Genomic DNA, 21,136 nt, shown 5'->3' on the forward strand with positions numbered 1-21,136 from the left:
AGCAAACGCGTGCACAGCCCCTTGCGGTCCAGAAACACTTGTATTCGGGGAGCCAGGCTGTGCTCCTTAAAACCCAAGATGCCTGTAGCATCTCATGTGTCTTATTTGTTTCGGGACTGGTCTGGCCACCTACAGGCGGCTTTTTGAAAAACGTAGAAATATGCATTTGTTTTGCCATGTTGGCTGAGAAACCAAAAACCTAGCGCTAGCTAGCTCTAAGAGCGTCTGACGACAACGCATGCACCGCCCCACGATATTTACATAGTTTTCTTATTGGTCAAAAACGATACAGCGAGCCAATAGCAAATCACATACGATGAAAAAAAACAAACAAACACGTACCATTAAAAAGCAAATCATGTAAAGCAAACAAGGGAAAAAAGTAAATTAAATTACTTTGGACTGATTGGGTAGCCCTAGGATCGATCAGGATGGGCTTGGGGTCAGCCCTGGAGCAGTTAGGGTTAAGGGCCTCGCTTAGCCACAGGTGCAGATCCTTAGCCACAGAGCCACCGCACTGCCCCATTTTCAGGGTTCTGTAAGCAGTTCATTACACGAGGTATAGTTTGGCAGCGGAGGAGCAGCAGAGAAGTCAGAAGGGGTTATAAGGAGACCCAGTAAACTGCCAAAAGCTAAATAAAATATATAATGACAATAAAACCTTGAAAATTATAAATAATTGCAAGCCAACAGATCCAACTTTAGCTGTTTTTTAAATGGATGATCTTTGAGAATGTGTCTGGGTTTGTATGTTATCAATCCAGATTACTTGTAACAAATCAAGGATATTCTAATGTTTAAAATCTTGAATAAAGGTGTTTTAACAATGCATTTTTAATCATCAAGAAGTCCCCCGTTCTGAAATCATAAACATTCTGTGTAAGTTTGTGACCAGAATTCAAAGCCCCTTAAATAGCAAGTAAATAGCCAGTGATTTGTAGCTAATCAAATGAACATGTATTATATATTTTTAAATCTGGGACTAAGCCTAATTTACAGAGAAACACATATGGATCACAGTGTTATTTTCTAAACTCTAAGCAGGCCATTTTAAAATCAACTCTTTAAGAAGAGTCATCTGAATTATGGTTATATTTTCTCTGTCAAAATGTTCTGTTTAGTATCAGCTGACAGAGACATTGCCTATAAAGAGAGTCTATGAAAGTGTATTTCAACATCCCAAGATATAGTATTAGAGGTCCAGAGCAAATGGTTTTCTAGTTCATCAGCTACGTTCGTGTGGCACAAGATAAGAAGGAGTTTAGCCATAAATTGTTTATCTGATTTTGTCTTTTTTCTTTTAGACGTGAGCAAAAACAGGAACACATGCTTTTTCACAGGTGCACCATTGTAATCTAATATATTAATGGACTAAAGAGGTTTCTTGTCTGTCCTTGACTACCATTATGTCATTAAGGCAGTAGGTCTCATCTAGTGAGGCATGTAAGGAAAAGCAAGTTAATTGAGCATGTTTATAAACTAAAAACAGCTAGCTGCCTACTCAAGTGCTTCTATGCTTTTTCAACAAACGTAGTCAGATGTTGAGGCTAGGGAAGTGCTTATCATGATATTTCAGCACAAAGTACAAGGAAAATAACCATATGGTATAAAGAGATGATTACCAGCCAGTCACCAACTGCATTCAAAACATAATGTATCTTTTTGCTTCAAGGAAATTAGGCATGATTAGCACAATGGTGAAGTGGTCAGCATTGCTGCCTTGCAATGCTGGGGCCCTGGGTTCAATTCCAGACCTGGGGTGCTGTCTGTGTGGAGTTTGCATGTTCTCCCTGTTATTGCATGGATTTCTTCTGGGTGCTCCAGTTTCATCTCACACTCAAAAGACTTACCTATACCAGTAGGTTAATTAGCTTCTGGAAAAAAATCAACCCTAGTGTGTGTGTTTGCGTGTTCCCTGTGATGTTTCCTCCCTTGCGCCTGTTCCTAACTGGTATAGGCTCTGTCTCCCCTGTCACCCTACAATGGATAACGCAGTTTGAAGATGGATGGATGGATGGAAATTAATCAGTGCCATGCAGGGAGGTAGCAACTGAAAAAATATGAGTAAATCAAGTAAGAAAATTAAGGTTCTACAAAAGCATCCATATGGCCTTCTAATAAATCAAATTTATTTTTACATTTGTGGGTCTGTTTATGTAATTACATGGTAGGTAAGGACATTGATACAAGTCTTAACTAACAGTAAAGTCATTGGCATTTAAGTACTCTTTTTTCTATGGATGAGACTGTTAATGTTGTCCCGATACTTAAACCTGCAAAGCATGTTGATGGCTTCACTCTCAGATATAATCTGTATAAACATTATGTTTCCAATAGAACACCTTTTTTATGGAGAAAAAGACTGGAGAAGGAGAAGACGAGGTCCTGTTGCAATCTGTGTACCAGTTCTGTCGAGCTATATCTGTTTGTAATAGAGCCACTATAACTTTAGGAGGTCTATACTGGAGCTTAGTGGCTCATCAGACTGAGATGAGGTTATGTGACCCCAGAGCAGCCGATACCTTAGTCAAGAGTACAAAAATTGGGGCTCTTCCAATATCTTGAACGTTTCTCTAACAACATTATGTGACTGCAGTATGTTGTATAATCCATATTTTACACGTTAGAATGTGGCTTCCTACGGTCTACTTTCATTTAGAAATGTCACAAATTCAGACATCTAAGGCAATAATCTACTTTTGTTTGCTTGGCTTTTGCATAACAATATTTCTTCACAGCCCTCGGAAGCTCAGGGAAAGTTTGCAATTTTGTCAGTTCATGAACAAATCATATTCTACATAAAATATGAACCATATACAGACTTTTATGAACGCGGTCGTGCCGCACAGAATAGTTTAGTAGAACGTTTCGCCGGAGTTAGATGGATAATTGAACACTAATAAAGATACTTGGAGCTTTCAAGGAGCTGATCTGCCAGTGACGAACACAGCACTCCGAGAGAAGATTACTTTTTCACTTTCAGCTGCCGCCTGAGGTATATTTCTCTAGCATTTGTAAGGAGTAATCAAATCAGTTTTGGTTCGCTTTTAGACATAACAACGACAATGAAACTGTCGCTTGTATGTATGATTTTTCCTCTTCTCTTGAGTACACGTTACTCTATCTCTCTTTTTAATTTCGTGTGTCCGGAGATTTGTCATTGTTCTGACGGGATTATCAGATGCAATAATGAGACAGAATGGCTATTTTCAGCTTCCAGAAAAGACAAGTGCAGGAGAATGTAAGTGTTAAATATTCTGCTTGTTTGTTGAACTCGTGAAATACGTACTGTAAATAACCTATCACGCAATAGCAGGTGTACAGTATACTTGTATGTGTGATTTTAATGTGGTGATGGCAACGTGTGTGAAGTAGCCTTGCTCAATTTTGTATGCACTGTCTGCACTATGGAATTGTGTGCATCTATTCCCTTTCCTGTATAATGTAACTTTTTAAATATGTACAGTATGTATTTGCATATTTTAATATACTAAAATCTTGTAGAACAAGAAGCAGGAACAAGAACAAAAATATGTTGAAAACATTTGTGGAATAATAGTCTACACTCAGTCATTTAAGTGTTGAAATGAATGCTGTTTGTGAAGAGGGCTCAGTGCAACAGATTACCAAATCAATCCAGTGATGTAGACTGAGTATTTTGTAGTTGAAAAATATACTTAGATGTCTTTGGAAACTGCTAGGTTTGACTAACTCGACTATGTCACCCCTCGGCCTGGAAGATCTGAAAATAGACATAAAAAGCGCGTTCCTCTCAGATTGCGCATCTTCTGCATAATATTGCCTTTCTAATTGATTTGGGATTTATCGTTGGAAAGACTGCAGAGCAGCTTGCTGTAGTCTACGTTTGATATAGTTTCCCACTCTGGATTTTGTGTTTTTTTACAGCTGTTCTAATGTGCCTTGTTTAAAATACTGAATAATTTATTTCTTCTTCTACTCGATATATATAAATGCAAATAGTTATTGTTTTATTTTCAATTGCATCGTCTTTGGCGGCACCTAGAAGAGAACATGTTCCACTACACTACACCAAACCACATTATTCATACTTCCCACAGTGTTGTACTTTATCTTTTGGCAAACATTGGTACAGTGGTGCAGTAGTTAGCATGAAGTAAAGAGCATGATTCTATCATGTACAGTAGCAACCTTCTGTATTTCTACAGTACTCATTTAAAGGAAAATACTTCTATTTTCTTAACCTCAACAGTAGAATATCTTTCCGACTATAACAATTCCTGAATATATCAAGCCATGTGATTTAAAACTAAATGTGTAACAGTTAATTAAATTTAAAAAATCAGAAACAACCACAGAAGTTATGTAATCTGACGCACCATTTAAATGTATACCCTGGTAATAAAATACTTATTACTTCAATTTATTGGAATATATGAGGTGTTGTAGACCTCATTACACATTAAGGTATTCATTTTAACAAAGTACCTAATGTATGTTTTTGCTACATCTCTGTGCTTGCAGAACGTATGTCTGTTGTAGAGAGTTGCATTTCCTAATGCTTTTTATTTGGCAGTTGGCAATCATCTTATTATTGCTCAGTGTAATTACAGCATTACAAAAGTTCAGTATCAGAGATGCTAAATTTCCATTTACTGGATGGTTCAAGGTAATATGTATCTCACCCCATGCTGTTACACTGCACAAATCTTTTTAGTCAGAGCGTGTATTGTGTGCAGCCAAGTAGCTGTCCAATTATGCTGCCTGTTTTATTAGGCGTCTTGGGGGGGCAGCTGTTCATCTGTGGACTTCTGGGTTATGCTGTACCTTATGCCAATGATGACATGTGTTTTCCTCTCTCTGTTTAAGCCATTAATAAGCTCCCCTAGTTTTTCCATTCGGGAGATCTGATTCAGAGACATTTAATGCTATATTAAATCAAGAAAAGGGTAAACAGGTTAAGACAGCAAAAGAAAAGCAACAAAACACCCATCATATGTCTTGTATTAAATATATGTTTTCGTAAATTAATAGACATATCTATTGTATAGACATTGAAGAAATTGTCCTTCAATGTAGCTGCAACACTCATAGCATGTGCCTGAAGACACTGGCTGCCCAGGGTTGTCTTTCCATGGACTCTAGAGTATTGGAAGAAAATAAGTAAAAAGCACAACTGACTGACAATGATAATGAATCTGTCTCACAAGGCCGTGTGGTATGCTGTGACAAGTAACAGGTACAATGCATATGACAGTGTCACGGGAGCGAATCCCACTCCTGTGAAATGCGTTTGTGAAGACCCCAGGCGAGACGGTATCATCCGGGAGTGTCTGGAGAATGACGTCAGGGAAGGCACGGCGAGTTAAGGTCGGGATGACAGACAGGGGGCGGTGACTGGGGATCCGGTACATGGGGGGAGCGCAGGCGACGGAGCCCAAAGGAGGTCCAATAGAGTTGCTGGGTCACAGTCCGTAATGCAAAAGCCAGGAGATCCATCCGAGACGAACAATTAAAAACCAGGGAGGAGGAAACTGGAACAAGGAGGATTAAAAGCATAACAAAGCTAGGCGCTCCGAGCCCCGGACCTAGAGGTCAGGAGGCCGTGCTGAAACCTCTGCCCTCGGGCCACTCCTGGACCCTGTGATAGGTGGGCTTCCAGGCGTCTTCCAGAGGAACCACGGAGATAAATAATAAGAGGGGAACAAGGGACAAGTGCACCTAATGAAAGTAAATTATAAAAGAAAGGTGGGAGCACCCTCTAGAGGAGTGATGACGACCGTGACAGACAGAGTATAAACACATTGAACACTGAAATTATAGCACTAAAGTCAACATTTGAAGGCGCAAGAAAAATGCAGAAGTAAATGAACTGTCCAATCTGAAACTGTTGGACATCTGTGGCAACAGCACTCTTTGTAAAACTTCCACTTACCATCAAATGTTTTTTTTTATGTGGTAAAGAATAATTACACAACTATGACAGATGAGTTTTAGTTGGTGCAAGAGTTATAATTAAACATTGACTTTAATTGGTGTTATGATTGTGTTTAAAACGTATAAAGTAAAACTGGGTCATGTCTAGATTCATAATAGCTTCAAATGTTGCCATGGGTGAAATTTCAAGTTCTGACTCTTGAAGGGCTTAATTCTAAATCTGTACCAAATACATGCCTTTACAAATTATGTCAAAGTAAGACCAAAATGGTCCTACTCCAAACACAGGTTTTACTTTGTGAAGAACCCAAACTTTAAGAAGACTGTAACCCCAACACTGGACGATCCATTAATTCAACTCACCTCTTATGGTTGTCTCAAACTTTAACTTCACTTAATTAAAAATTATATTGATTGGATGAAAAATTCTGTATTAGTCAAAATATTATACCAGAAGATGTCAGATTACACCTTAATATTATTAGGAGTATGTTTCCTTGGATACAAAGTGAGATTCCATCTCTTACGGCTGATTCTACTGAGAAATTCAGTGTACTGTTGAAATTCCATGACAATAATGTAGAGCTGTGGTAAAATTAATATTAGATGATCGTCTTGGGGGTACAGCTGTCCCTCTGTGGATTTCTGGGTTTCTCCAAACTTCGAGGGATGTGAATCCTGTGGATTTAAGAGGTACCTTTCAATCAGCAACTGATTAAGATTTATAAAAGGCAGGTGACGCCATTTTTATTCAATGGATTATGTCAATCAAGTAATTAGTAACATCAGTGTTTTTGAAAAATAAATGTTTTCTGAAAAACTAATCTATTTTTTCCCCCCAGAACACTTACCCACCTGTCTATAAAAACCATCGCCAGCCACTCATTCGAGGGATTAGTGAATGTCCTACGAATGTAAGTATCCCCAGACACGCTTTCTGAGCGTGTAGTGTGTGATGGAAATGTGAGCAGCCTGGGCAAACTCTTTGTCTTTAAACTTAGCTTGTGTTGTGTTTTTTAACATTCTGTTTATGCTGGAGGTTTAGCAGGTACTTGCAGCTGTCATGCCTGAAATGAGCATGGAAAACATGTCCTTGTGCTTCCACAGTATTTCACACTGTTCCCCTTCCATCTAATAATCATCCCCAGCCAAGGGGTGTGTATGAAGCTGGAGTTCATTGAATGCTGTTAGGTAGGACAGTGCTGTGAGATGGAGGTGAAAAAGTAGAAAAAAAATTTGAACAATTATTCAGAAATTCAACTGAGGATCAGCTAAAATGCTGTCTACGTGGATTATTGTGTTAATAGTGATACAGTAGTGCCTGGTTTTTATCTGGCAAAATTTTAATGATTTCCTTTGAAAGCAAAATTCACAATGTATACTGAAACACAGAATATTAACTCTCACAACTCTCATACCTCTCTGTTAATTTGATAACATAATCAACAACATAATATTTTATAACGCAGTGTCGCTGGTGTGCAGCAGTGAAGGAAAAAATGTTCCCATGCTGAGCCAGCATAAGAAATCTCCATTCTTCTAAGTTCCTGAAGATAAATTCAAGGACAAAGACTGCCAGCAATCTTGGAGATATGTTAAGCACAAACTATTTCATAAGGGCTTGAGCAGCAGCTACAGTACAACAATTATGATGTTGTTTTCTGAAACAAGACATTTTTATGCTGATTGTCACCAAAAAGGATGCATGTCTTTTATATTACAATTTCTGTGGTATGAAGCACACAAATTTATGATTGTTTTTTAAACTTTAAAGCCGTAAGAGGTGGGAAGTCACTACATGTTGTAGAACTTATCTGTTCTTATCTTATCTGTTACTCCTCTGCCATTTAATAAATGGTGTGGATTGGATCATTTCAGCATTACTGTACATTCTGAAATTACAATTACATTCTGAAATTAATGGAATACTTTTCTGAATAAATTTTGAAAAAAAAGACATTGCAATGTAAACTAAATATTTTGTTATTATTCTGAGCATAATATTGTCATTATGTCATTACAAATCCCTCTTCATCAAGGATGCAAGGAGTGGTTACTCAGTAAGAGTTAATCTTACTGTCTTTAGTAAACTACTTAAACAAGTGAAACAGTGAGTCTTGTACCACAGACCACAGGCTTTTATTAGAAATGAAAACTAGGTTACTGTTTAATTAAAACCTGGTTGAAATGGAATACTGTGTGGCAAAAAGATGTAAATGAAGGCACATTGATATTTTAATCGGCTGAATTAAATGTGAAAGTTCAGATTTGTGTAGTACGGAGCACAAATGTCCTAATTATATATTTTTCATTTTTAATGCAATGGCACTAAAGCATCAAAAACCAGATTCTGTTTAAGATATCTTCTCTCACACTGTCACAGCACTGGAGCAATTTCTCACAAAGCCTGTGTTCAGGGAAACCTTTGCAGAACAATTTGCCAGAGGGTTACTGTGGAGGGGGGATGATTCGTTTCTGAATGAAGGATAAAAACATCAATTACATTCTGAAATTAATGGAATGAAATAATAATTTATATTTGAAAAAAAATACACTGGACCTTGTGTTGATTTCATTAAAACTCATTGCAAGAAATGTGCTTTTACTCCATGGTTTTGCTTCCATGGTTAGTCTGAACTGGCAGTGGTTTGTTGGTAAGACCTGTTAAAGATCAGGAAAAGGTGACTCATGTGTCACTCATAAACAGTAAGAGAGGTGCTCAGGTGCTAGGCAGTTCCATTAACACATACAACTTGATCGCAGTTGCAGGGATAGAGAATGTGATGTCCTTATGAAATACATTTTTCAGAATACAGAAAAAAAGCGTTTTTTTACTTGAAGCAACAATAGATGTTATTCTTCTTCTGCTTGTTTTTGCAGCTGTAGACTGTGTGTAGATTTTGAATCATTTTAATAACTCTGTTCAGAGGACGAGTTTTGTTCTTTAAACCTCAAACTTGAATTAATCATGAGAGAGGCTGTATATAATCTCTGCAGTTAATGAAAAACATTAAGTACTATTCTCCTAGTAAGTGATAAGCCCAGTGACAATCCCATTTAAGGGGATTTTTAAGTCTAAAGACATCAATGGGAAAATTTAAGTCCATGAAATCATCAAAAGAGTGACATTTTTAAAAAGGTTTTTTATGCATTTAAATTACAGATCTGCACACTCCTTTTACATGCAGTGATCAGGGGTTCCCAGTCCTGGTCTCGAGGCCCACATACTGTACCTGCTGGTTTTTCTTCCAGTCTAACACTCAGTTACACAATTGAACCCTCATTTGACTTTATAATAGGATTCATTTGAACTGTTTGTTATGAACTCTGAAGACATTTTGCTAATTGAATTGTAACTAGTGCATTTCATAAGAAACTTAAAAGTCCAAACACTGAATAGGAAAAAAAAAACTTGCAAATGTTCCAATAAAGCAACATATTAGCTCAATTATGGCTTGAATGAAGTAGTCAATCTTGGCTGAAATGAAAACCAGCAAGTATGAGAGTCTCTAGGAACGGGATTAGGAATTTATCCAATGTATTAAATTGGAATAAATTTAGGCTTTATTACATCAATCTTCCTTTTATACTCCTGTATCAGTTTATTAAGAAAACCACCTACTTTTAATGGCTATATTGTTATTTACCTCAAAGATGCTTTCATGATAAGATGTGGATTTCAGGAATTTTACAGAGTCGTTATTTTTTAGACACTTATTTTTTGTTTGTTAGGGAAACTGAGGATGGGAAGTCACCAGTACACAAGTTCTGGGAAAATATTTTCACTTCTCCTTATTGCAGAAAAATAATTATAAACAAATAATATTAAGAGAGGAATCGTAAAAAAAACTATTAATAAAGGAGGAATTAGAGGGATCTAGAATGTCATTCTGGAGTAAATATTGATCGTCTTGAAATGAATTAACTTTCTCTTTCCATGTGATTTCAGTGAAATTTCTCAAAGTGTCTTTCTTGAAAGAATAGAAGCTCTGGCTTTCAATAACCTGCACAACCTTTCTGAAATGTAAGTTGGATTGCACTTGATAGAGATAATATCCATTATCTCTGTTTTGGGTTCTGTTATTTCCTTAAAGATGAACAATTTGTACTTAGATGATTTGGTATTTCAAGAGATGTGGGCATGTTTTATTATGAAAACTGAATTGTAAAAACATAAGCAAAGTTACAAGAAGAAGCCATTAGCTGATTCCCAATAACTTAACTGATTCAGTTACACCATATTCCTGACTTATTCCAAGGAATCAGCTTCAACAACTGACTGGAAAGTTTGTTATAGACTCCTACAACTGCACAAATGAGTGCCTCCCATTTCCTGAATTTGTATTCTCATATTCTTAACTATGCTGTTATTCTCAGATACTGTGTACTTAATACTCAGATACTGTATGACTCTAAGCAAAAATAGGACTCATTCTGTCTAAAGAGTAGCATAACAATTTGAATCTCAAATACATTCTCAGGTATAACATTGGAAAAGATCCTGTGAAGCTTTTCCAAGCAAAACATTTGTATTAATAAAATACATACTACAAAATAGCCAGGAAAAATAGTTACATTTTTATTTGAAATTAAATTCAAAATAAACATTACATTTAAATGAAGTGAATATTTGTGTATACAATGAAAACTAAAAAAGAGCAAAATGTCTTTCTTCAGTCTGGTGTGAAAATATTGCTCAAGAGCTTGGCCTAAAAAACTGCTAATGCAGTGATTGCCTTTGCAGTTTATAGCTGACAAATGTCACTGTGACCTGCAGACTTCTAATTTGCACCAGTTCAAGGCACACAAATTAATTTAACCAGGATTTTCTCTCATCAGCAACTTCTCACTGAAATGTGATATGGCCTGGAAAATGTGTACTTTAACTTCAATAACAGAGGAAACCATGTACCACCTGCCTATTACAGCTGCTCCAGAGATAATCAAATCAAGTCAAATAAACTACTTCTAATCTGTTCCTGGAAAGCATACTGTATTATTGTATGATACTGTAGTGTTGTATTATTTAGTTACACTGTGCTGTGTTGACTGTGCTAAGCTGCTGTGGCACTGCAATTTCCCTCACGGGATCAATAAAGTATCTATCTATACAACATCTCAATATTCTATCCAGTCTACAGGCAAAAGTATTCTGAAATCGCATGGAAATGAACTGGAAATTGGATCCAAGACTAGCATTTAAAAGTTTTAACATTTTTTTAATTTTCAGATTTGTAATCAGTACAAATATATTGTTATTGCTACATATGTATTGTTTTGCACTTTAGTGGAAATATACATGTGGATCACGTTGTTAACCCATTCTTTAAATAACTGTTTATCCTCTTTTCTCAATAGCTCTATTCAGAATACCAAAAGCCTAGTGAACATTGGCAGACGTGCATTCAGCAATCTCCCAAAGCTAAGATACCTGTGAGAATGTTTTAGATTTTTTTGAATACTTGTTTATTTTTGTCTCAAATACCGGCATAGAAGACATTTCTCTGAATTCACTATATGAATATACTTTTTCAGAGATTTGCAAATGCACCATTTTCCACAAAGACCTTAAATACTTCATTTTCTCCCCTCGTATGCTCATTCTTAATCATTTGGTTGTTCTGTGGTTTCTGGGATGCTTTTTTAGATCTTTAAAGACACAGATACAAATGTCAGGACAGATCGGCAAATTGTATATCCAACCTACTCATAGTCATAGTTTTTGCACAAGAACCTAACCTCTAACAAAAAAACACATTTTTGTGTTGTGCCGGAAAAATTAAATAAGGGTGTTTTTGAACTATAGTTTCAAATTTGTATTGTAATATAAAAAACCTGGAAATTCTCAACATTAGAATTAGACATCCCAATACTAAATAAATAATTGATGAATAGTTTGAGGTGATACGCCATTTGTGAAAGCAAAGGCTCATTCCAGAATGTTACCCCAGGGAATCCACTGTAACAACTCAGTCAGGGTAAAAGCTGTCTCATATGCAACTAATACTACTGTTATAAATTAGAAAAAGCACAGCTACAATGGTAAGTCAAGGGATCACCAGCACTATCCCACTAGTTACACCTGAAAATAGCGAATCACACCCAAATAAGGTGACACACTCTGTCAATAAGACACACCCATAGATAGGTACAGATGCACTGTGAGTTTACCTGCAGCACTGAAGCAGGGAGCAGTCTTCATTTGGAAATCATGTGATTGTTTATCTAAGGGGTGATGATGATCAACACACAAATTGTATCAAAGATTTATCAATCTCAAACTGCAACACAAATTAAACTTCAATTAATTATATTGTAAAAGCTCTTCTTATAGATTTACAATTACACAATATCACATTTTTCTAAGTTTTCCAGTGTTTTGTTTTTGCAGGAGTATCTGTAACACGGGGATAACAGTATTCCCAGACATGTCTACGATTTATTCCATTGAAAGCCATTTTATTCTGTAAGTGTGATTTTTTTCATACACTTCTACAACAATATTTCTTTCTTGAAATGTATTCTGTATGTCTCACTCAGTCTCTGAATTTGGTTAAATAAATTAATAAACATTTGATGGTTCGAGTTTGTCAAAGACCAGAAATGTTATTCTGCTGTCTGTGAATTATTACAAAATGTGGTATGCAGAATAAGCAAACATAGGAACAGAAAGATAAGGTAAGACAATTAATTTGGTCTAACAGTAAAACAATTTAAATTATTTGTAAACTGCAAACTACAGAAGTACGAAACAAAAAAGCAAGTTGCTTTTCGCGTAAAGTGATACAATCACTTTGAATTGTTCTTGGTGCTGCTGCAGTTCCTATCTTTTCCAGAAGATGCCACTCAATTAGTGAAGAGCAATTCATTCTCAATTTCTAATGTTTAATTTGATATGTTCTTAGGGGTGGCGTTTTTGCAGTGGGAGAGAGGGACCCAGTTGCCCCTCAAACTGAGTTTTATGCGTCTTGATCATTTTAGGTACTTCACAGATCAGAAATGTGGTGTTGGTGCTGTACAGGGGTCCAATGGTTTTGTGTTAGTCACCTCTGCTGCATCACAGCTCATGGCTCCTGGATCCCCATCCATCCCAGGGCGCCTCCTGAGTGGAATTTTCATTTTTTCCCTCCTGTCCGCCTGGGAGTTGTCAGGATTGTTTGTTTTCTGGGTGCAGGAATAGTTCAGGAGCAGAGCAGTCCCAGCAGTCCCAGGCAAATGGACTGCACCAGAGAGATGCTGGGGAGACAGGGAGGCCAGGGACTGCTGCTGGGAGTGGGACATGGGTGCAATGGGCTTGAGTGCAAGAGCAGCCCAGGGTCACAGGGTACCAACACTGAGGCCAGGAGGGGGGCAGCAGCTTCAGCAGTAGCAGACAGCGCTGAGAGGAAAAGACACCCTGCTGTTCACATGAGAATCACATGAGCTGCGTCACTGTGTTGACCTTCCCCTGACTTCCCCTGTGGCGTAGACCCAGCCAGCTCCGCTGAACATTGCAGCCATAAGACCCAGCCAGCTTCACTGAACACTGCAGCCATAAGACCCAGCCAGCTCCGCTGAACATTGCAGCCATAAGACCCAGCCAGCTTCACTGAACACTGCAGCCAAAAGACCCAGCCAGCTCCACTGAACACTGCAGGCATAAGACCCAGCCAGCTCCACTGAACACTGCAGCCATAAGACCCAGTCAGCTCACTGGACACTGAAGCCATAAGACCCAGCCTGCTCGCTGAACACTGCAGCCATAAGACCCAGCCAACTCCACTGAACACTGCAGCCATAAGACCCAGCCAGCTCCACTGAACACTGCAGATATAAGACCCACCCAGCTCCACTGAACACTGCAGCCATAAGACCCAGCCAGCTCCACTGAACACTGCAGCCATAAGACCCAGCCAGCTCCACTGAACACTGAAGCCATAAGACCCAGCCAGCTCGCTGAACACTGCAGCCATAAGACCCAGCCAACTCCACTGAACACTGCAGATATAAGACCCACCCAGCTCCACTGAACACTGCAGCCATAAGACCCAGCCAACTCCACTGAACACTGCAGCCATAAGACCCATCCATAAGACAATGATTTGTAAGAGATGTTCCAATGGACCTGGGAAGCATTCAATTGAAAGTAGTGCCTGAGGCTAACACCTGGGATGTGGTGCTCATCTGGAAAAGGCAGTACACTGACTGCAGCTTGTGCCAGTCTTGGTACTGTGAAATCTCCCTCCTCAGAGCACCCTCTGAAACTAGCACAGAGGAAACAGTTATGCACTGGACGGTGAGAGACCTTGGTTCGGTCTCTGTGTCTTGGCTTCTTTCTTTGAACATCAAAAGCTAAACAGATTTTGGAAAGTGTTGAGGTTTGCACTGTGATTGGCTAAATTTGAACAGAAGTATCTCCAGATTAGAATTAAAACGTGATGAATCGTGGATACAGGACTATAAATTCAGTTTTCATTGTTACTGCTAATAATTTAGATTATATTCATGCTTAATGCATTACTTATGTAACACTTATTGTGTAATTAGGTATTAATTACAAATGTATGATGTATTACTGGATTACACAGTCCAAAATGTTAAATAGATCATTTAAAAAACGTATTACCTGGATATTGTTTTCTTCATTATAGGGAAATCTGTGAAAACCTGCATATAGAATCAATACCTTCAGATGCTTTTGTGGGAATGACCAAAGAGCATATAACAATGTAAGTTTTATTTCTTATACCTTCGTTAATGAAAGCCTTGAAGACAAAGATTATCTTTTGATTTTTGTGTTTTTTTTTGTGTTTTTAGGAACCTGTATAAAAATGGCTTCAGAGAAATCCAGCGCTGTGCCTTCAACGGGACAAAGATCGATAAACTGTACATCTTGATTTTACACAGTACTGTCACTGTAACTTTGGGGAGACGATGCTTTAAATTTATATGAAATAATAGATTTCCTCTGCATGTCAAAATAAATGAACAAGTTTTAATCGCTGAAAGTTTATTTAACACTAGGGTCAGTGTAATACTTTTATAAAAACATTACCGGCAGAATTGTAATATCACCATTTTGTTTTATTTGATCTTTTAATCAGTTAATCAAGCATTTAATTGAAAATGCTGTTTATGGCCCAACATCACACTTCACTCAATACATACACCGTACAACTATACTAATAAAAATGTAAAATTCAGAAACAGCACATTCTAAATGTAGAAATTATGTACATATTATACAATACAAAACAGAAAATGTTTTATGTTTAAACAGTGAAAAGAATAGTCTTAAAAACATGTTTTGAGTAATTTAAAAATACAATTACTGACTCAGGATCTTCACCATACTGACAGATTCCCACGGATTCTATACAATGCAGACTGTTTCTGTATCCTGTGGTTTATAGCATGGTCTTAGGGATAGACAGGAGACCAGCAGCTGCTGACTGCAGAACTTGAAACAAGTCAATATAGAATTATACCTACACTTCAGATGAATAGGTGTAAATGTCTTCAGAGCTTTAATAGTCAGTTGTAAATTTAGCTCTTAAAGTAACAGGTAACCAGTGCACTGTCTCCATGTGAGAGGTTACATGACACAAAAGAAATTGTCACGTGCTCTCATAGCAAATATAATATGTTGCACATGAGGTACAGTGGCTATCAAAGTGAGACCCCTGGACTTTTTCACATTCTCTCCTGTTACAATATGGAATCATAATTTATTTAATTGGGACTTTTGCCATTAATCAACATATATGTCAATGTGGAAACAATTCTGCAGATCATCCATAAATAATTATAAATATAAAACAGAAAATAACTACAAGTAAGAATACTGGTGACAGATATTCCAACTGAAAACTTATTGTGATATTATGGATACATGTTTGCAGAGGTTATGTATCTAAGCAAAAAGAAATTGAGAAATTGAGAGTGAAAAAAACAGGTACCACATGTTGTGTAGCTGCTACTGTCAGTTATATATCCTTATTTTCAAAAATGTAGCTCCACTGTTAATGCCAGAAGTTACTAATCCACAAATACAAAACTTCAGTAAGAATCAAGTGATTGCAAATGTCTGAGGACACACTCCTGTCTCAGCAGAACAGTTAGTTCAAGTCAAGAAGTGTCCCCTTTAGTACCTTCTGTTTCTTATGTGCTGGACATGGAGTTAATTGTTTTAAACCTATTTTACCTTTACAGAGTTTTGAAAGGCAACAGTAAACTCAGAATAATCCATGAAGAAGCTTTCAATGGAGGCATTGGGCCTGATGTACTGTAAGTAAAACAGAGTTTATAAAAGAAACCAGCTACTAAAACAACTTACATTCTCAGGATGTGAATACACCCCTTACCAAGCAGCTTTTCTGTTTCATAGAAGCATATTAAAGAGTTAAAGTGAAATATGACTATAAATTATTCATTCAAATATACAATTATCCTTCAGAGCTCCAGAAAGCAGCCCATTATTAAGACTCTGTTTGTCCCATCAACTACAAAAATGGCTCACTCACATAAATAAATATGATCAAAATGTCTTTTGTTACACATTAAATCACTGCAGAGTATTCTTACTGTAAAAATTAACAATGCAAAGAAAGAGGTATAATCACAAGGCTTATTCACTTTTGTTTTATTGAGTACTTCCTTTGTATCTTTGTCACATTATCCAGTCTGCAGACCATGAAAGGAGAACTCTTGTGATAAATATGGTGTGCTTTGGCTCCAGTCTGAATCTGGGATGCTCTGTCGTAGTCCTGGAGGGATATTGTGTGTCTGTGGATTTTCCATTCTAGTATATCCATAATGAATTAAACCAGCAGGGTACTGGCTTAACCAGACCAAGTTAATTGCTTCTCAGAACTCTTTACGTGCTACTTCTTTCAATAGATGTATAAAACCTGCAGTCACACTGACCCTCTAGGATCTGGATTGGACACCCTTGGCCTAAATGAATCACTCCACAGCATTGCTCCAAACACAGTGCCTTCCAAATGAACAGGATAATTAAGGGGAGCAAGATCGTGGTGATATTTAATAGTTCTTGAGCTCTCTGTGTTTGTTTTTCAACGTCTCTAAACTGTAATCAGTGTTTTTTAAGTGATTCCTTCACCCTAACTAAATATATTCACACAGATTGGATTTTGTACACTTTCTACAAATATCATTCAGATTTGGAATGCTATGCTTGTGATTTGTAAACACCACACAGAAGTGAAATGACAGAGTAGATTAACTGGAGGAAGGAAATGTGAAAGATTCAGAAACTAGCAACCAATATCATGTGGTAACCCTCTGTCTTTAAATTACAAAGAAAGCATCAGAGATTAATTTGAGACATAAAGAGCAATTAGTCTTGTTCATTGATATCTCTTCAAAATAGGAGTGGGGTGATTCAATTTGATAATTACGAAATCAATAAACATGAGGTTAAATATCAGGTTAAATTGTCTTATATTTGTGTTAAGACTGAATTGCTATTTTTTCTCCTTTGTAATTGGGCACATTACTGACAGGTGTAACTAGCCATTAATTAGTGTCTTACATGTATCTCACATTTTATTAATGCAGTAATAATCTCATTTAGCTTCCAATGTGTCTTTAGTTTCATGACTTGTTGCACAAGACAGCTAATTTGGACACAGAGAACGCTTAACATGTATAGTTACAATTCAAAGGTAGGTTTCTTACTTGACAATACAGTAAATGATGAAAACCAGAAGCTCTTTAACAGCTATTTTGTTGTTTTCATGTAAAAAATTGTACCAGCTGAACAAAGTGGCTGTTTGTTCAGTAATGTATTTAAAGTTACACTGCCCTTCGCTCATTACAAAATGTACATGATGTTTTGTTGTGACATTAAGACCATTTCCTCTGTTTTACAGAGATGTATCCTCAACACCAATACAAAAACTCCCTACATCAGGCCTAGAGTCTGTGCAGATCCTAATGGCCCAGTCAACTTACGCCCTGAAGAGTTTGCCTCCCTTGAACCTGTTTTCCAGCCTGCGTAAAGCTCACTTAACATACCCCAGCCACTGCTGTGCTTTTCAGAACTGGAAAGCGAAAGAGTAAGCATATACTGTATAGGAACATTTGTATTTCAGAATGGTCTATTGTTTCAAAAGCAAAACTAGCTATTTTTAAATGCATTGCATTTCCCTTGCTTCTCAAGGATATACAGAAGTCCTTACACTTTGTCTTGAAACAAAATCTTTGTTTTTAACGTTTTTAAAGTGACAATATTTCAATTAATCTTGAGAAAATACATTTTCTGTATCACCTCAAGAAGCATAGAGCTATGTTACTAAATCAGGATAAAAAACAATTGTTCTCATTTAGGTAATTTAAACCTAAATCATATGCATTTAGATTTGTAATATGAATGCAAAATTATATATCTATATATGCTGTATATGACCAATTATTTTTCATTTTTGCATGCAATTGGAGGTATGGTTTTATTAATCATTAAATATCTTCAGTTTTCAGTGGTGCTCATTAATGTGACATTCCAGAATGGCTCATCACATTAGTAATTGAATTTTAATTGTTCAGTGTTTCTCCTTTGTTGCCCTTTTTGTTTATGTCTAATATATAAACTACATATAAAACTACAACTTAACATTTTGTTTACTTTTGTTTGTAATTTTGTTTGGAAAGGAAGTATTTGGTGTCTAAAAACAGAACATGAATTAGAAACATTGATTAAATGGATCAGTTTTTTACGCTACTTCTATATAGTTTTGTTTGGAAAAGAAAATAGATCTGCATTTTCCATACTAAGAAAAATGCAAATAAATGCTAATTAGTAATATAAAATACAATATATCTATCATAATATATGAATCACTAGGAGACAGAATAGATTCTTTATACTGTACCCTTAGCTTTATGCCTCATTATTTACTACTATTTTAGCCCACGGAAAAAAAATCCCCTTTTATAGACAGGAACAGAAGCTTTTGCCAAAAAGCCTTTTCTGTTTTCTAAAATATATTTTCCATTTTCTGTGCATCTAATCTCCACAGGCACAACTCTCTCTTTGCCAGCTGGGCTAACCTATCCATTCAGCATGAGGAGGACAGAATCATGTCCCAAGTGTAAGTGCTAAGCTGAGAAGGAAGTTTTTTTTTTACCAGGTTTCTAAAGCTGGTTTGGAAACAGTTCTATTTATTTTTGCCTCCGTAAATGCCTTGGTAGATATTATCAACATAAACGTAACAATGTTGTATGTCAACCTGCATAAGAAATGTTTGGAACTCTAAGTGGGCGAATGCTTTGAGTAAGAAATTTATGCTGGGTAATATGTTCTTGCTCCAGTGTGTTAACAAAGTCTCAAAAAGAACATGCTTGAACAGAAACAATAATCTGTGCTGTCATTTCTTCTGGCCATTTCTCCAATCTGCTGCTATTCCTTGCTGTTTCATTATGCTTACCATACCAGGACTTTCCTATGTGATACAGGAAACGTCTACAATATGTGTGTACCTGTTCTTTTTCCTTGAAGGATTCCATTTCTCACCCCTGAATCATTCAGCTCATCCCTGGTAACTCAGATTCCTGCTACAGCCAGTGTCACATCATCTGAAGAGGACAGTGAGGCTCTGAGTTTGGAATTTCACTATCCAGAATTTGACTTTAGCCAGCCCTTAAAAATCCTCCAGTGTTCCCCAAAGCCAGATGCCTTTAACCCCTGTGAAGATATCATAGGGTATGGCTTCCTTCGAGTCCTCATTTGGTTCATCAACATTCTTGCCATTGTAGGCAACCTCATCGTGCTGCTTGTGGTCATGACCAGCCAGTACAAGCTCACCGTCCCACGCTTCCTCATGTGCAATCTGGCCTTTGCCAACTTCTGCATGGGGGTGCATCTCCTGATGATTGCCACGGTGGACTTTAAAACAAGAAGCCAGTACAGCCAGTATGCCATAGAGTGGCAGACAGGAGCAGGTTGCAGTGCAGCAGGATTCTTCACCGTCTTTGGTAGTGAGCTCTCGGTCTATACTCTCACTGTCATAACCCTGGAGAGATGGCACACCATCACATACGCCCTGCAGCTGGAACGGAGGCTGTGCCGCAGGCAGGCGGTTCTGATCATGATGGGTGGGTGGCTTTTCTCCCTCACGATGGCCCTTCTGCCCCTTTTAGGCGTGAGCAGTTACATGAAGGTTAGCATCTGTTTGCCAATGGACATTGAAATTCTGCCCTCGCAGGCCTACATCGTAATCATCCTGCTGCTAAATGTCATTGCCTTTTTCATCATCTGCGCCTGCTACATCAAAATATACCTGGCAGTGAGGAACCCCAAGTTCACAGGCAAGAACAGAGATACACGAATTGCCAAAAAGATGGCGGTGCTCATCTTCACGGACTTCACCTGCATGGCGCCTATATCTTTTTTTGCCATTTCTGCTGCCTTCAAATTCCCCCTTATTACTGTGACAAACTCCAAGATCCTCCTTGTATTGTTCTATCCCATCAATTCCTGTGCCAACCCTTTCTTGTATGCCATTTTCACCAAAGCCTTCAGGAGGGATATGTGCATCCTAATGAGCTGGTTCGGCTGCTGTAAAAAAAAGGCCAGCATGTACAGAATGTCATTGCACTACGCAGATCATCACACCGGGAAACACAGCAGTGCATCAACAGCAAACAGAACCTCCCACATGGTGCTGAGAAACAGCCGGCATCCCCTGAGTAATAAAGGAAGAAGTCTTTAAATAATGCAGATCAAAATTAAAACAGCAGAGACCCAGAAGATCCGTATTCTAATCCCAAAGACATGCTTTCTGCTGCAAATTAAATTTCATGTAAATTAAATCTATGTTGTAGTTATGTCTGTTTTGGTCTTCTGGCCCAAGAGTTCCTTCTTAACAATACTACTGTATAAACCTTCAAAAACTGTTAGCTAAAATCAAAGCCATCAAATTTCTAGGATTCTAAAATCATTTTCAGAATTTACATATTTTATTATGTTTATCATATTGTAACATGAGATCTGTGCTCTCAGTCTGTACCATGTTATGATATTATTAAACTGTAAATATTACTTATCAAGCAGATATACAGTAAATAAACCTATAATAGCAATACTTTAAACTTAAATGATTAAAGATATTTTGAATTGTAGCAGCAATTTGTGTTTGATTTAATATATAAGTACAGTCTCTATGTTTCAATTCAATGGTCTGAAATGTAAAAAACAGTGTGGAGTAAACAATTACTAAAC

General features: G+C 37.3%; 1 protein-coding gene across 1 annotated transcript; it reads left to right on the forward strand.

Moving 5' to 3' along the window:
- Positions 1-2,758: 2,758 nt before the first annotated feature.
- Positions 2,759-21,029, forward strand: lhcgr (luteinizing hormone/choriogonadotropin receptor). The gene is made up of 11 exons (XM_088609937.1): positions 2,759-3,241; positions 6,759-6,830; positions 9,866-9,940; positions 11,275-11,349; positions 12,308-12,382; positions 14,547-14,624; positions 14,713-14,781; positions 16,108-16,182; positions 17,790-17,975; positions 18,936-19,007; positions 19,415-21,029. Exons 1-11 carry the CDS (start codon positions 3,066-3,068, stop codon positions 20,625-20,627), a joined length of 2,166 nt encoding a protein of 721 aa, XP_088466063.1. The 5' UTR covers positions 2,759-3,065; the 3' UTR covers positions 20,628-21,029.
- Positions 21,030-21,136: the final 107 nt, after the last annotated feature.

The sequence above is a fragment of the Lepisosteus platostomus genome, chromosome 17 (genome assembly GCF_059453375.1).
Source record: "Lepisosteus platostomus isolate fLepPlt1 chromosome 17, fLepPlt1.hap1, whole genome shotgun sequence".
NCBI lineage: Eukaryota > Metazoa > Chordata > Actinopteri > Semionotiformes > Lepisosteidae > Lepisosteus > Lepisosteus platostomus.

Bases quoted from the DNA above. Each gene is read 5' to 3' on its own strand.
- lhcgr (XM_088609937.1), top strand. From the start codon at position 3,066: ATGAAACTGTCGCTTGTATGTATGATTTTTCCTCTTCTCTTGAGTACA. The intron at 3,242-6,758 runs GTAAGTGTTAAA...TTTTCCCCCCAG, and splicing joins AAAGACAAGTGCAGGAGAAT to AACACTTACCCACCTGTCTA. The intron at 6,831-9,865 runs GTAAGTATCCCC...ATGTGATTTCAG, and splicing joins TTAGTGAATGTCCTACGAAT to TGAAATTTCTCAAAGTGTCT.